Source organism: Ictalurus punctatus, chromosome 27 (genome assembly GCF_001660625.3).
Source record: "Ictalurus punctatus breed USDA103 chromosome 27, Coco_2.0, whole genome shotgun sequence".
NCBI classification, from domain to species: domain Eukaryota; kingdom Metazoa; phylum Chordata; class Actinopteri; order Siluriformes; family Ictaluridae; genus Ictalurus; species Ictalurus punctatus.
Genome location: NC_030442.2, coordinates 17195655 through 17211823, shown reverse-complemented (window position 1 = coordinate 17211823; position 16169 = coordinate 17195655). Strand labels below are relative to the sequence as shown.

The window sequence follows — 16169 nt, the reverse complement described above, 5'->3', positions numbered from 1 at the left end:
AACCGCCTTCAGAAAACCGTGCTTCTTATGGCGACACTTTTGGATATGCAAATGATCATGACGATCAACAATTAATCAATTAGCATATGACGTCATGCGACGACTTCTTAGCGTCTAGCTACTCCCCCCCCCCTGAAAAGAGTTAGCAACGCTGATTGTATATATTGTAAACTGATCATTGAAACCTTTTCTTCTTCTTCTTCTACTTTTTCTCAACAAACAAATCCGTTTGGAGCACGCGCGCCGTCATTTCCGGTTTCTTTGTATCCGGAGCAGGCAGGTGCGCTCCCAGGTGTCAGGTTAACGCGCGCGCCTCTTTTTTTTTTTTTGCTTCAGGATGCGACCGCCGTAGCAACTTGGCGCGCGCTCAAGAGCGGTTTGGGGTTTGTTTTTGTTTTTGCGCATGCGCAGCGCGCGCCGCACATCCGCCCGCTATATGAGACCGAACTCGGGCATGTTTTAATTTTTTCAACAAAAAAAAACCAAAAAAAAAAAACCCCAACAGTCTTCGAGATGGACGGGACCGAGGCGAACCAGAGGAACTGTACGAGGAACGACGCCGTAGCAGATTCGGGACAAGACAAGAAGAGCGGCTCGAAGGAGCGCGTGACACTTAAGAAGGAAATCGGTTTGATGAGCGCGTGCGCTATTATTATAGGTACTGTACGTCTTTTTCTCCTGTTCACTCCAGTGTGTGTATGTGTGTGTGTGTGTGTGTGTGTGTGTGTGTGTGTGTGTGTTTTGGTTATTTTGTTTCATATTTCCGCTTTGCAACATATTAATCTGACAGCTTCATAGACAGGTAGAGAACAAAAAGAAGCTGAGGACGTTATCAAACGGTCATATGCAGATTAGAGAAAAGTTTGTGCTCGTGCATGCTTTAAATATAATACTATTACTAACAATACTACTACTACTACTACTACTAATAATAATAATAATAAAAAAAGAAGCACGTGCTTCTGAAGAAGAAAACTTGTTAAGTGGTGTTAGCAGTAAACATCTCCCTCTCACACACACTCTCATCCTCGTGCAGTATTGCATCATTAGGAAGTTGTACTTGAGCTAGATCGCCTACGTGGCTACCTTGTCCTTCGCCACGTATTCTCTCAAGCACATCTGGCACACATCACTATTACTTACAGCACGACTACAGAACCTGAATAAACTCCTGCTTTAAAACCTCTACGCTGTGCCAGGGGTCCAAGCACCGAACCTCTATTGTTTGTCATTATTATTATTTTTGCTACTACTGCTGAGGAAGTGAACTCGTAAGAGCATGTGCATGCAGAGACACGTACAGTAGTAAGACTCCACGTGCCTTCTTATCTGTTCTTTAAAGAACTGGTTGATAGTAATAACATTGTATGTGTGTATATATATATATATATATATATATATATATATATATATATATATATATATATATATATCAGTTTGTTATTGCGTAAGTGCATGGTGTTACAACATCATAATAATATATGTTATGCATTTCCAGTCTCAGAGAGAGAGAGAGAAAAGTCTTGTGTAATACTGAAGTGTTCACCTTTTGTACCTTTTGCCTCATTTCGTAGAAAGATGCATATAGTGTACCTTTAAAGATTTAGTCTTACAGCTAATTATGGTACGTTTATATATATTTTTATCATACACTATAATCCAGATGAAAGATACACACTAAAGAACGAGTTCCCAAACTTTTTTTTTTTTTTGGTAAATGACCCTAAATCTTTCGATGATCCACCAGTTTCAGCATATTTTTTCTGTCCGGTCTCTTAACTTCAGTTTTTGCTCTGATTCAGAGTCGGTCAGTGTTTTCACGGAGCTAGCGGAGGTAGACGGATGGGCACGTCTGTCCATTTTTATTGCTGAGCTCCTGCGCTACCGCACGTAATTCACATGTAGCTTGTTTGAATCCGACGAACGACCACGATTCAAAATGGCAGCCCGCATAAACTCCATCGTTCTAGTCAGAGCGCTGTTCGTAATATTACTCTGAAATAAACGAGTAAAAACATGAGAAGAGATTGTGATTTGCTCGCAGGTCTACCCCATTTGTAAATCAGGTGACCTTTTAACTACAAGGTATTAAAGATGTACCCTTGACAGTTTAGTAGTATCTTCGAGAGTACATCTCACGGCAGTTAAGCCCTCCGTCTTGCACTAGATGTTTGGGACAGTTTCGAAATACGTTACGCTCGTAATGGATATTCGCTGGTCCGTCTGCGTTGCTACTGGATCCAGTTCAACAAACCGCAGAGGTCATGCTTCTGAGCTTTCTCAAATATAAATCACATCAGGATCATGAAAGGAAAAAAAAAACAAAACATTAAACATATTTATATCCTTCCGGTTAATACGTTATATCCTTAGATTGCTCTGTAGATATTAAATTGCAGGTAAGACACTGGGTGACCGCTCGGTTTATTTAACTGTGAATATGCAGAAGTATTTTGGATACTGTGAACTTTTCAGATGTGCGTTTATTTATGCAAATGAGGCTTTGTCCAATGTGCAAATTTGCATAACTTATAAAAACCAAAAATCCAGTATTAGGATGATGACGGGTATTAAAATATTTGTATCACTCTCGGAAAGCTCTCCAGGGAAAGAGCTGTTTATTTGTTTATTGATTAATCGAGAAAATAACGAACGTAGGATGTCATGTACGTAGTTTCTCATGCCGTTTTTCAGTATATAACTGACATAAATCCAGCAAATATCTACGTTTTAAGGAATTCCTTTCTAATAAGCTTAATAATAGTGATGGGAATGCATCTTTGGCTCTGAATGAAATAATATATGGTTTTGAGAAGTTCAAATTATATATTAACACGGTTTCGTTTATAAATCTCATTTTATATATATATATATATATATATATATATATATATATATATATATATATATATATATATATATATATATATATATATATATATATTTCAGGAAAGAAGCTTGTATACGACGTGACGTGGTGTGATTGTGCCAAGGAGGCGGAGCTTAAAGCCTTCTTCAAAGTTGCTAACGAAAACAGCGAAATAAATATATTACGGTCGGGATTAACATTACTACAGTTTAAGAGAAGACGTTACGTTCAGAAAATCTGGAAAACGATTAACCAAATTAATAATCATGTTCTTGCCTTAAGGCATGTTACAGGATTCAGTAACAAGGCAGTGAAAGTCTAGACCTGCCGAGGTACTCGGAAGGTTAAAGGGTTAATAATTCAGGGTGGCTGTCGAATGACCTTCATGAGAACGTGTTATCGCAAAAGCTGTATCTCAGACACTCGGGAAAATATTGGACATTTCCATGCCGCTCAAATAAAGGCCGTGTTTACTCGGCGATCTTTACTCCGAGAGATACGGCTTTTGTTTTTATTCTGAAATTAAACGTCGATTTCTGATTCGACGCTTTGGCTTTATTCGAAACACAGCAGAAGCCTGGGTACATTTACAATAGCCTACACTCTGTTAGTAAACACAGTATGGTCCCTTATTGAAATTCCCACGACACTTCAAGCCGGGGTTTGCCATGCCCGGTCTGAATGCCGGCGTTTGATGGACTATCCGCAGGTCTACGGGTCAACATGCCGAGGTCCGTTTAAATGAAAGAAAGCCCCTGACGTCGTGGCCGAGCGCCAGAAACGACAGACGTGTTCGTTCTATACAAATCTTACATGTTCGGTAGAAACAGACCAAATACATGCTTCCTTCCTGCCCTGCGTCTTTATTTCCGAAAGAAAGAACCGTTGTCCGGAAGAAATCAAGGATGAACGAGCGTAATGGAGATGTTTAGTTCGGTACAAATAACCGGGAAAGACCGAGCCAGTGTTTGTCTGTCAGAAGGCTGAGAACTGGAGGGACTGGAGTCTCACCAGGTCATCTGTCAGAGAAGCATCACCGGTTTAGAGCACACTGGTCACCTGAGGAAGCGAGAAAAGGACACCAGACCAGTTCAGGCACATGTCTGACGCTGAACTCAACAGTGGCTGGAAAAAGGATAATTAGAGAATAATTAAAGGTTCAAAGATGGTGGAAATGAACATAACGACAGTTCCAGCAACCACCGTGACTCGTCTTGTTATACATGACTCTTGTAGATAGTTAACACTTTCAGGGATAAATTATTTAAAAACATATCTTTAACAGTTTTTTTTTTTTTTTTTTTTTTAAATCTTAAAAACCTCCTGGGTTCAAACCCCACGTCCGCAGAGTTTGCATGTCCTCCCCACGCTTCGGGGGATTCCTCTGGGTACTCCGGTTTCCTCCCCCAGTTGAAAAACATGCATCGTAGGCGGTCTGGCGTTTCCAAATTGTCCGTAGTGTGTGAATGCGTGCGCGATTGTGCCCTGCGACGGACCGTCAGCCCATCCGGGGTGTCCCCCGCCTCGTACCCCGAGTTCCCTGGGATAGGCTCCAGGCTCCCCGTGACCCTGTCTAGAATAAGCGGGATAAATGGACGTAATATAGCAGATCATATAAATTCGAACTTTTTTTCTAAATACCAGGTAAATGCATGGCCCATGTGCAGGAATACCATGAGCCAAATTATATCAGAAAAATTTAGGTTGAAAATATTTTATGTTGATGATCACAATTATGGAAAATATCATTTTTAAATAAAATATGTCAATATCTTGCTAATAGATAAAAATTTGCACAGGACTGTTGCATAATGCAGCTGCTTTCAGTGGGGGGGGAAAAATGAATCAAATTTTAAACTTTTTTTTTTTAAATCTTCAGCAACAAGCGAAGCTAAGAGCGAGTTCGTTGGGGTGTGGCATTATTATTCCATGTATAATAATGATATAATATTTGATTTTTTTTTTTCTTTCTTTCTTTATTTTTTATTTAGGTAGACAGTGTGTAAAGATACCGGAGACGTTGCTTTGAGAACGCCGAATAGCCTTGAGAGTAATTTCAATCAAAGTCTCGAGGGATTTAGAGATGAATAACACTGTATATTTTCCTTAAACAGCTTTATATTGACTCCATAAGCGTGACCACGATGCATGAAAGGGTTCAAAACATGACGGCATATAGACGGTATAAACAGTATGTGTATATATATATATACAGTTTGCTCTCGCACTTTACTTCATTGTTTACATTCTTACTGTTTCCTCCCACTTCCTGCCCAAATAGCGATTTCCTCTGGTAAAGGAAAGTGTCTGTGACTGTGGATTTCCCCAAATACGTCATACACACGTATGATTTCCTGTTTTACCCCTATCGTGAGAAAGGACGCTCTGTGCTATGAACAATCCAGCGATATGATGGATGCTTTGTTTTTGTTTTTTTTTTTAATCAGCCGGCAAGAGATTTTTCACTTTCATAAAGAATCTTTCCAGATATGTAAGGTTTTTAGGCACGGGGTGGTACATAAAGAGGTTATGAACGGGATTACTGCCGGCTTTACACTGCGCAGACAGAAATCGCACGTGGTAAGAGGATTCTTCGGTGGTGAGACTGGCGGCTTCACTGTGACGTGTTTACGTTATTTAGCACCATTCCAACCGAAGACGGTCGATGACAAATTTCCGGCAGTAGCTGAAATAGTTTCTTCAGATGTCGGAGTGTGAGCTCATGTAAAATCCACCAATAGTTCTAATTAATTTAGAATAATTGTTCCAATTCACTGTATGCACGCATCCAACCATCCATTTTTTTAAAATTCATCCATCTATTCAAGTATCCCCATCTGTCTTCATTCATTCATATGTCCAATAATTTGCCTATCCATCCCTCAATCAGTTCATCCATTTATCCATCCAGTCACCCAGTCATCTAACAAACCCTCCATTAGTCCATGCGTTGATATGTTTGTTCGTTCATACCTGTCTATTCATCCATCCATCCATCCAATCTGTTTATCCATCCATCCATCTATATAGCTACCATTTAACCCAATCATTCATTTATTCATTCATTCATTCATTCCATCTATTAACACATTCTTCTGCCAATTCAACTTTCCATGAACTTGTGCGTTGATAATTCTGTTCATTCATTCATTGATTAATCCATCCATTCATCTGTTTATTCATCCATCCATCCATCAATTTGTCCAGCCACCAGTAAACCTGTCTGCCCATTAATCCATCCATCCATCCATCCATAAATCTACCCATCGATCAATTCGTCCACTCATTCATTCATTCATTTAATTATTTATCCATTAACCTATTCGTCCATTAATGTATTTGTTCCCGAATCCATGCATTCATACAACCCTCCAACGTTACGTCTATCCATCCATCCATCCATCCATCCATCCATCCATCCCTTCCTCCTCATCAGCTCTACCTCTGCACAGTAGTGCTGAGATCATCTAATGCGGTATTGAATTTCCACCCCGTGACGTTTTCATCCATTCACTCGTGCTCAGCTCTTTAGCGAGCCCGTTCGTGCAGGCACACGAAGGGGATGTGGTGAGCTGCTGTCTGCTTTCCTTCCTCCTCTGCCGGATAGCTTTGGAGTGCAGCTCTGTATGGAGGAGCGGTGGAAAACAGATCGATAACAGAGTGGGTTAGAAAAGACACAGGAGACACAGCAGGAGGAAGATCCCTGATTTATTCCCCATACAAGCTGCCAGTTGACTCTTCGTAGGATATGACGCGTACCATGCAGAAGACTGAGAATAAGCCTGAGACTTTCAGTAATATATCCCGCTGCTGGAAAGCAGAAGCCTGCCACTCGAGCAAACCCCATGGACACCTTCCCTATTTTTAAACCGTGGTCTGTTGTGGCATTGTTTGCGTGATAGACCAGGGCTGTCACGCGAGTCATACAGCACCACAATAAGCCGACTTGTGCAAATGTTGCATTTTTAATATACTACTGTCAGCAATCTTTACATGGGATCAGCATCTCTGAGGTTATTATATATATATATATATATAACTTATATACAGACATGAAACAAGTTCAAAGGGAAAAAATGGTGGCTCTGTTATGCTCCGGGAGGGGGCATATATTTATACTGTTTAGAGTGCACTGCAACGCACTGCAAAGTCCTTCCGACTGATCACCCGGTAGGCGTGGTCTCTTCCAGGATGACTCCGCCTTCTCCTACAGCATGAGGGCTCGCTGAATGGTTTAACAAGGGTAAATGTGATTTCTGCCGGCAGAGTTGTTTAACTCGCTCCGTCGTGATTCTGTTAAACTCATTACAGAAGAATTTTACCCGAAGAACCACAAATCATATTGTGGTTACAAAATGTCAGTGACACTGTAAACGTAAAACTGTAAAAAGTTCAAATAAATAAATAATTTTTTAAAACCAACAACAACAAAAAAAACAACGAAGACACGCCTCCCATATACTCAGACTCCGCCCCATGCGCATACGTCTTGCACACCTTTTGAACCGTGGTCAAGTCCAGAGCGTCAGTCTCGGGAGTGTGATCACCTGACATAACTGTCGCTCAGTACGTTTACATGGACACCGATAATCCGATATGAATCCGATCTAGACGATACTCTGATTGAGAAACTAGCATGTAAACGGAGATTATTGAGGACCTTAATCTGATTAAAGTCACACTCGAAGTAAACACAGATGGAATTAAGGCGTGTGGAGTGTTCCTGTTTTAGTCGCGTTATCGACGTGCGTTACAGTCACGTACACACGTCACTCACACTATTAACGTCGTGTGAGTTTTCACCGCATCGTGCGACAGGACACGTACACACACGGCAGCGCTCGACCGTTTGACGGCGAACGAGACAGCACGGCTGCGTCCCAAACCGCGTACTTACATACTGTATAGTAGGAAGTGAAATACGTGTGTCTCAGCTACTATACAGACGGTAAGTACGCGGTTTGGGACGCAGCCCACGGCTTCAAGCAGTCGTCTATTTGCAGTACAGCACGACTAATAATTAACCGCACTTGTAGCTTTCGTAAAATTCAAAATAAAACACCCGGAACTGTATCCGGTCCCATAACGAAGACCAACTGTACGTCGATACGTGAAATCCGTCAGGGACGTCGGACGGCGTGGCGTTGGGACGTAATGACGTGCGACGTTAATCCGTCTATGTTCTATAACACGTCAAACGGGAACATGAAAGGGGTATTCTAAACGCGACTCATGTAAACACCTTAATCAGAATATCGTCTTATTCAGAATAAGGTCAGTAATCGGATTATTGCTGTCCATGGAAACGCGGTCTCTGATAGACTTCATGAATCCAGAAACCAGAAAGAAAGAAATGAGAAAGAACTCAGCCCCGGCGTCGCTTCTCACTCCTCACTTCTTCTTCGCCGTGCTGTTCCGCTCAGTTCCACAAAAATCCACGTTAATCCACATTCATTACAGCAAATAATCTGATGCAGATGCCAAAAGCGAACCCTTTTTTTTTTTTTTAACTCACCTGAGTGTGACGTTTTCTGTTTGTTCTGTTGTTTTGTACAGGTAACATCATCGGCTCAGGTATCTTCATCTCTCCAAAGGGGGTTCTGGAGCATGCCGGCAGCGTGGGCTTCTCCCTCATCGTCTGGGTTCTCGGCGGAGGAATTTGCGCTCTGGGGTCACTGTGCTACGCCGAACTGGGCGTCACCATCCCCAAATCTGGGGGAGATTACTCCTACGTGACAGAAATCTTCGGAGGACTGGTGGGGTACGAGGGCTTTTTGAGTTGTTGTTTTTTCTTTGAAATTGTTTTAGAGACACTTTACATACAGCGTGAGCCAGTGAGCAGGTTCTTACAGATTTATGCTTTCATCATTCCCGAATGCCACAGGTATCACCGTAGGTTCTATTGAAACAATTTACAGCAATCTTTAAAATGATAAACGCTCACGTTTACACGATGAATTATTTTTAGTGTTTTAAAATGTTTTTTTTTTGTAGACGTTCACTAAAGGTGTCAACTTCTTAGGAAAATACGCCGAGGTCGTAGAGGTCAGGTGTATATTAGCGAATACAAACTTCTCTGTTTTGCACGTATTTAAGAGTACCCGTTCTTCCATTTTGCTGGAGCCGGGGTCATGTGACCCTCACGGACCAATCCCAGTTTAAACACTAAATAACGAGTGTTTATGAATATTTCGACTAGAGCACTACATGTTCTTTTAAAGGTTGTTCGTTCCAGCCTTTTAAAAGGCTTTACACTCTCGATCTGTCCCACGAGTCTCGTATTTCAGCGTGCACTTTCCTGGCCACGAGCTTCAGGATCTTAAAGCGCTCTGCACACTTGTCTGTATTCCCAAAGATTTCGGACACGCGGTAAAGCAAAAAAATCGGAGCCTAACATCGATCTACTTCGTTGCATTATGTCTTTAAGAGTAAACGTAATTAATCTCGTGAGATTCAGGATAAAACGTCCACGTTCGAATGGCGTCTTCCTGTTGAAAGCCGGGAGTCTGGCTCAGGAGACTAGATTTCTACACAGACAGACGTGAGAGCTCACAACGAGGGTACGTTTTCCGTCTTGTCTGGGTCCTGGAGGATGTTTTCGATATAATTTGGCCAAAGGTTACGTTAGACGTCGAATGTTGTTGAATCAGTGTTAGTGTGGACAAAGCTTTAGAGATATAGGACACCGTGAAGTGTGTGTGTGTGTGTGTGTGTGAATGATTTATGGATGTTGTTTTGATGTCTTAACCCCAGGTTCTTGTTACTGTGGAGTGCAGTATGGATAATGTATCCCACCACGCTGGCTGTGATCGCCCTCACGTTCTCAAACTACGTCCTGCAGCCGGCGTTCCCAAACTGCCTTCCTCCCTATATCGCCACTCGAATCCTGTCCACGATCTGCATCCGTGAGTTTAACACACACACACACACACACACATTTCTGTTTGGCCATTCGTGTGCCTGCAGTGTAAGCGTAAGGACAGCTGTATAACAAACTTGGCCGGGCGCACATCACGGTTAGAATATTTCTGGAGACAGCAGGATCAAACCAGTCAGGCGTACACTGCTGGCACATTTGAAAGAGCACTAAGAGCGCCCGCGTGTGTCACCGGTCTTATGACTCGGACTGGTTTGGTCCTGTATGATCTGGCGTTTGATAACTGGAGAACATGAGGAGGTGTGAAGGGGGTGTGTGTGCGCTTGTTTTCTTTTTTTTCTTCTTCTTCTTCTTCTTCTCCTTGTACACGAGCCAGTTCCGTGACCTACAGCATCCCACTTTATTTTTGGTAGCTGAATGCGAACTGTATTCCGAGCACCAGAGTGAGAACGCTAGAGAAGGAGAAGATTTAAAAGCGCAGGAGGAAAAAACACACACTTCCTGCTTTGGTCTGCGTGTGTGTTTTCGAGCGCTTCTTTTCCTCGGTCTCGTGGACCGGTTCCAGAAAAGTCTGGATAAGCGACATGACATGACATGACCGAATGACAGCAACAGTTTGCTTCTAAGGCTTAACGATTAGTGATTCGTTTGTGGCTGGAAATGAAACGATATGAAGCGGGAATGCTTTCGTTCTTAGCGGTGATCGCTTTCGGACTCGAGCCACGGATCCACGGGGCAGATGGGACACCGCTATTATTAAACCTTGCGTTCTCATCGTCGGCTGTTTTAAAAACATGTCGTCGGTTCGCTGATTAGACTATAGAGGGTAAATCTCATAAAAGTCTGTGAATAATCCCCTCTAGCCCTATAGCTAGTCTCTGGGCAAATCAGCTGGCTGTAATAATCGAATATTACAATGAATAATACAACCGAGGATCTGCTACTGTACGTAATGTTTACAAACCCGCAGTCACTAAACGACGGACGGGGTTTGTTTCATACACTGCTCTACAACAGCATTTTTTATTTTTTTTTTCAAGTATTTGGTTCAATAATTTGCCGCGTTCCCGCGTCCCGACCTCGTACCGCCATTTTACCGGTAATGCCCGGTTTAGAACGGCGTTCTTTTCGAATGCGGCTTATCTACTAGATTAGAATCGGATTAGAGATAGGGATGTAAACTTTTGCACTCCAACTGTATATAATATATAATCCACCCGAACACAACTGTCCGAGTTTTATTTATTTATTTATTTTTGTTACGCGTACACTGGTATCCAGCAGGTTGTTGTTGTTGTTGTTTGTTTGTTTGTTTTTTTTCGCTGACGTGTTTCTTCCATCCCGACAGCACACTTTAGTGGTATTTGGACCCATAAAAAGGGTCAGAGGTCACACTCGGGGTCTTGTGAGTGAGCGTGTGTACATAAGGTCAGGTTGAGTGTGTGCGATGATGACAGACGGCGCAGAAGGTCGAGTGGCCACGAGGGTGGCGTCGGAGCACCTGACCCTCACATGGCGAAGTGTCAGCCTCTGTAATGGTACCAGGCTTCGAGCGCCACCCGCATTGTACATTGTTTTTTGGGGTCTGGCCGTCGTCACGGCAACAGCATCACGATCCGGGGTGGGAGGGCGCGCCGCCGTCGGAATCAGCCGATCCGAGCCGAGATGTGCCGTGAGTGCGTAAAACAGGAGTCTTGGTGAATTTATCGAGGGAACTGCAGCGGCGTGTCGGAGACCTCGTCACCCTGCAGGTGGACGCCATCGTTCCTGGTTCTGTTTCAGACCTCCATCTGTTATTCTCTTTGTTTATAGGTTCTGTGCTCTGGGAATATTTGTGTAGATGTGTGTGTGTGTGTGTGTGTGTGTGTGTGTGGGAAGAAAGAGACGGAGAGATGGATAGAAAACAGAGAGATAGACAGACCGAGATTGAAAGAGGGGGAGAGAGTGAGAGTGCTAGACAGAGAGAGAGAAAGGGTGGGAGAGAAAGACAGAGAGAGAGATAGACAGAGATTGGCAAAGAGATAGCGAGACAGACAGAGACGGAAGGATAAAGAGAGGCAGAGAAAAAGAAATACAACGTGACAGAGAGAAAGCTAGGCAGAAGAAAGAGATAGAGAAAGACAGAAAGAGAGCGAGTGAGAGACGGACAGAGAGAGACAGAGAGAGAGAGTGAGTGAGAGACAGACAGATAGCGACAGAGAGCGAGTGAGAGACAGACAGAAAGAGAGCGAGTGAGAGACAGACAGAAAGAGAGCGAGTGAGAGACAGACAGAAAGAGAGCGAGTGAGAGACAGACAGATAGCGACAGAGAGAGAGAGAGCGAGTGAGAGACAGACAGAAAGAGAGCGAGTGAGAGACAGAGAGAAAGAGAGCGAGTGAGAGACAGACAGATAGCGACAGAGAGAGAGAGAGCGAGTGAGAGACAGACAGAAAGAGAGTGAGTGAGAGACAGACAGAAAGAGAGCGAGTGAGAGACGGACAGAAAGAGAGCGAGTGAGAGACAGACAGAAAGAGAGCGAGTGAGAGACAGACAGAAAGAGAGCGAGTGAGAGACGGACAGAAAGAGAGCGAGTGAGAGACGGACAGAAAGAGAGCGAGTGAGAGACGGACAGAAAGAGAGCGAGTGAGAGACGGACAGAAAGAGAGCGAGTGAGAGACAGACAGATAGAGAGAGAGAGTGAATGAGAGACAGACAGAAAGAGAGCGAGTGAGAGACGGACAGAAAGAGAGCGAGTGAGAGACAGACAGATAGAGAGAGAGAGTGAGTGAGAGACAGACAGAAAGAGAGCGAGTGAGAGACGGACAGAAAGAGAGCGAGTGAGAGACAGACAGATAGAGAGAGTGAGTGAGAGACGGACAGAAAGAGAGCGAGTGAGAGACAGACAGATAGAGAGAGAGAGTGAGTGAGAGACAGACAGAAAGAGAGCGAGTGAGAGACGGACAGAAAGAGAGCGAGTGAGAGACAGACAGATAGAGAGAGAGAGTGAGTGAGAGACAGACAGATAGAGAGCGAGTGAGAGACAGACAGAAAGAGAGCGAGTGAGAGACAGACAGATCGCGACAGAGAGTCTTGCCCTCCCCTGTTGAATGTTCTGAGTGAATGTGACAAGGTCATGTTGGTGCACTCTGTCTGTCCCCCCCAACACACACACACACACACACACACACACACACACACACACACACACACACACACACACACACTCACTCAGTGTTCCCACTCCTCTCCAGCTGGATCAAGAAACAACAAGAACACCATGATACAAAAACACACTAACACACAACAAAACACAGCAGGCGATCCCACACAAACAGAATACCCTCCTGAAGGTCATTCTTACACACACACACACACACACACACACACACACACACACACACACACCCCAACTTTCACCCTCCTGTACCGTCCTACAGCTTACACCTGCTTTCACTACCTGCTTCGAGCGCTAAAATCTTTTGGGAACTTTATTTCCAGAGTGAAAAGGCTGCTTTTGTTTTGCTTGCTGTCGACACGAGCCAGCGCGGCCCGCGCAGCGCTGAACACATCCCCGTACCGCATAAACCAGACCCTCGGCTGCTCAGCGCCGAACTCTCAAATAAAACAATAACTAAATAAACCATTAGATAACTACACTTATTACATATAAACGACTAGTTTACATCGGTTTGTCTGTCGCACCCAGCATTCGTCTCTGCACTCTTCTCTCGGCCGCACGTTTAAATCATTCCCTCTGCTTTCACCTCCAGATCGGCCTGTTCTTATGTACAGTTTTGTTTTTAATGGTCACGGTTTAGTTTTTGATCCATACATTAAACACACACATTGATTTTAAAATGTAAAACTTTACAGGCCAGGAATTCCCAAACCTGAACGTTCTGAATAATCCGTGACCGACAGATAGCGACAGAGAGAGAGAGTGAGTGAGAGACAGACAGAAAGAGAGCGAGTGAGAGACAGACAGATAGCGACAGAGAGAGAGAGAGTGAGAGACAGACAGAAAGAGAGCGAGTGAGAGACAGACAGATAGAGAAAGAGAGCGAGTGAGAGACAGACAGATAGCGACAGAGAGAGAGAGCGAGTGAGAGACGGACAGAAAGAGAGCGAGTGAGAGACAGACAGAAAGAGAGCGAGTGAGAGACAGACAGAAAGAGAGCGAGTGAGAGACAGACAGATAGCGACAGAGAGAGAGAGCGAGTGAGAGACAGACAGAAAGAGAGCGAGTGAGAGACGGACAGAAAGAGAGCGAGTGAGAGACAGACAGAAAGAGAGCGAGTGAGAGACAGACAGAGAGAGAGCGAGTGAGAGACAGACAGATCGCGACAGAGAGTCTTGCCCCGTGACCCCAGGCCTGGACAAAAAAAAAAGTTAAATTCCAGATATATAATATAGGATTACTGTAACATGGTTCTCGAACTCGCTGCGCAGCGTATGTACGTCCCGAAGACTTAAAAACGAGCTTCACCGGACGTCGCGTCAGAGCCGAAACCCTGCGAAACCCCCCGTGTGTGTGACGGGTCTCCACGTCGAACCGTTAGGCGATGTTAAACACGCTGACGAGCTTGTCGTGATGGTCGCCACGAGCCGCGTCTCGAACCGAAAAAACTCGGACCTCGCGTTTATAATCGTTTATCAATCTAGAAAATCCCGATACGAAAGATACGCTGATACGCAAAACAGAGCTTTCGCCGGGCATGAAGGCGACACGGGAGGTTTTTGAAATAAAGTTTGAAACGCTTTTAACGGGAAACGCGTACAGTGTTCTACTCAGTAACAGACTGGAATAGTACACTGGACGTTTTATTGCCGAGCTACGCTACTGCAGTGTTTCACTGTCGAGATATTACACATAAACTATTATCTTAAACGTGGCTCGTATGACCGTGCCTCCCGATAACATTTCAAAGTATCGGCACACAAAATCCATCTTCCGTATTTCTAATCTTCTTTTGTAAAATAAAGGAATGGAACGGAGAGGAGATCGTGACGTTCTCTCACGAGCTCATTTGTAAATGTAAACACATTTGTGAACACACCCCTAGTTTAGGAACCCTCTGGTGCTAGGCCTTAATCTCCCCTCTGCATGCTTTTATAGATAAACTGTAAAATAGAGATAATTAAAGAAAAAAGAAAAAAACGGGGGGGGGGGGGGTGCAAACTTATGCACTCGGCCGTATCTATTTAAAAGTCGTACTTCTTACGTAGAAATGTTTGAGACTGGACTTTTGATCGATATATTAAACATGTTGAAATATGACTTTTTCACAGTATGCTTGTGGGCCTCCATGATACACCGTCCTCCATTAGTATTGGCGCCCTTATCTGATACATATGAACAAAGAAGGCTGTGAAAAATTGTCTTTATTGTTGAAAAATTCACAAAAATACTCCCGTGAATATCAAACAATTGCAAATACAATACAGGTTTATCAAAAAAAAAAAAAAAAAAACTTTGTTAAAAATATATGTGCAACAATTATTGGCACCCTTTCGGTCAATACTTTGTGCTAGCTCCTTTCGGCAAGATGACAGCACTGAGTCTTCTCCTATAACGCCTGATGAGGTCGGAGAACACATGGCGAGGGATCTGAGACCGTTCCTCCATACAGAATCTCTCCAGATCCTTCAGATTTCGAGGTCCACGCTGGTGGATTCTCCTCTTCAGTTCACCCCACAGGGTTTCTATGGGGTTCAGGTCAGGGGACTGGGATGGTCATGGCAGGACCTTGATTTTGTAGTCAGTGAACCATTCACAGCTATATTCCTCAGTCTTACCCATTGTTATGAATGACTAAGGGAATTTGGCCTGTGTGTTACCTCATATTTATACCCCTATGAAACAGGAAGTCATTTTTGAACAATTTCCTGTTCCTAGTCATTGAGGTGTACTAAAAAAAAATGTAAAATATCAGTGGGAATATTCTTCAAATATATTTTTCTCATATCAATATTCAAAGGGGTGCCAATAATTGCTGCACACCTATATTTAACAAAGATATTTTTTTGATAAACCTGTGTTGGGTTTGCAATTGTTTGATACCCATGAGAGATTATTATTATTATTATTTTTTTTTAGATTAAACAATAAAGACAGTTTTTCACAGCCTCCTTTGCTCACGGGTGCCAATACTACTGGAGAGCACTGTATCCATGCATATTAGGGGTCAGGATTTCCTGCAAGAGTGTGTGTGTATATACTATAAGGCTAGTTTGAGTCAGTTTCAGGGATGCGTGTTAAACATGGTGTGTAGTTATGGCATTATTTCCTGCCAGGCCATCCTCTCTAACACAACACATTACGGTCAGTTGTGTCCGTTTATTGATGTTTAAATCATTTTGCACGGGGATTTAACATTCAAACTGTAGATATCCCCGCATGTAAAGGTTTACGTAAAGAAAGTCCCGGGTTATTTAAGATATCC

General features: G+C 43.3%; 2 protein-coding genes across 3 annotated transcripts in view; one reads left to right on the top strand and one right to left on the bottom strand.

Annotated features, from left to right (window-relative positions):
- Nucleotides 1–3820, bottom strand: part of cdca9 (cell division cycle associated 9) — a 155537-nt gene extending 151717 nt beyond the window's left edge. For both annotated transcript variants that reach the window (XM_017459239.3, XM_017459238.3), the window contains exon 1: nucleotides 3817–3820. The gene's annotated coding sequence lies outside the window, so the exon portion shown is untranslated. The remainder of the gene's footprint in view (nucleotides 1–3816) is intronic.
- Nucleotides 339–16169, top strand: part of slc7a10a (solute carrier family 7 member 10a) — a 33467-nt gene continuing 17636 nt past the window's right edge. The window contains exons 1-3 of the mRNA XM_053676485.1: nucleotides 339–658; nucleotides 8426–8630; nucleotides 9623–9774. Coding sequence (XP_053532460.1) covers nucleotides 514–658; nucleotides 8426–8630; nucleotides 9623–9774 — 502 coding nt within the window. The 5' untranslated portion in view covers nucleotides 339–513. The remainder of the gene's footprint in view (nucleotides 659–8425; nucleotides 8631–9622; nucleotides 9775–16169) is intronic.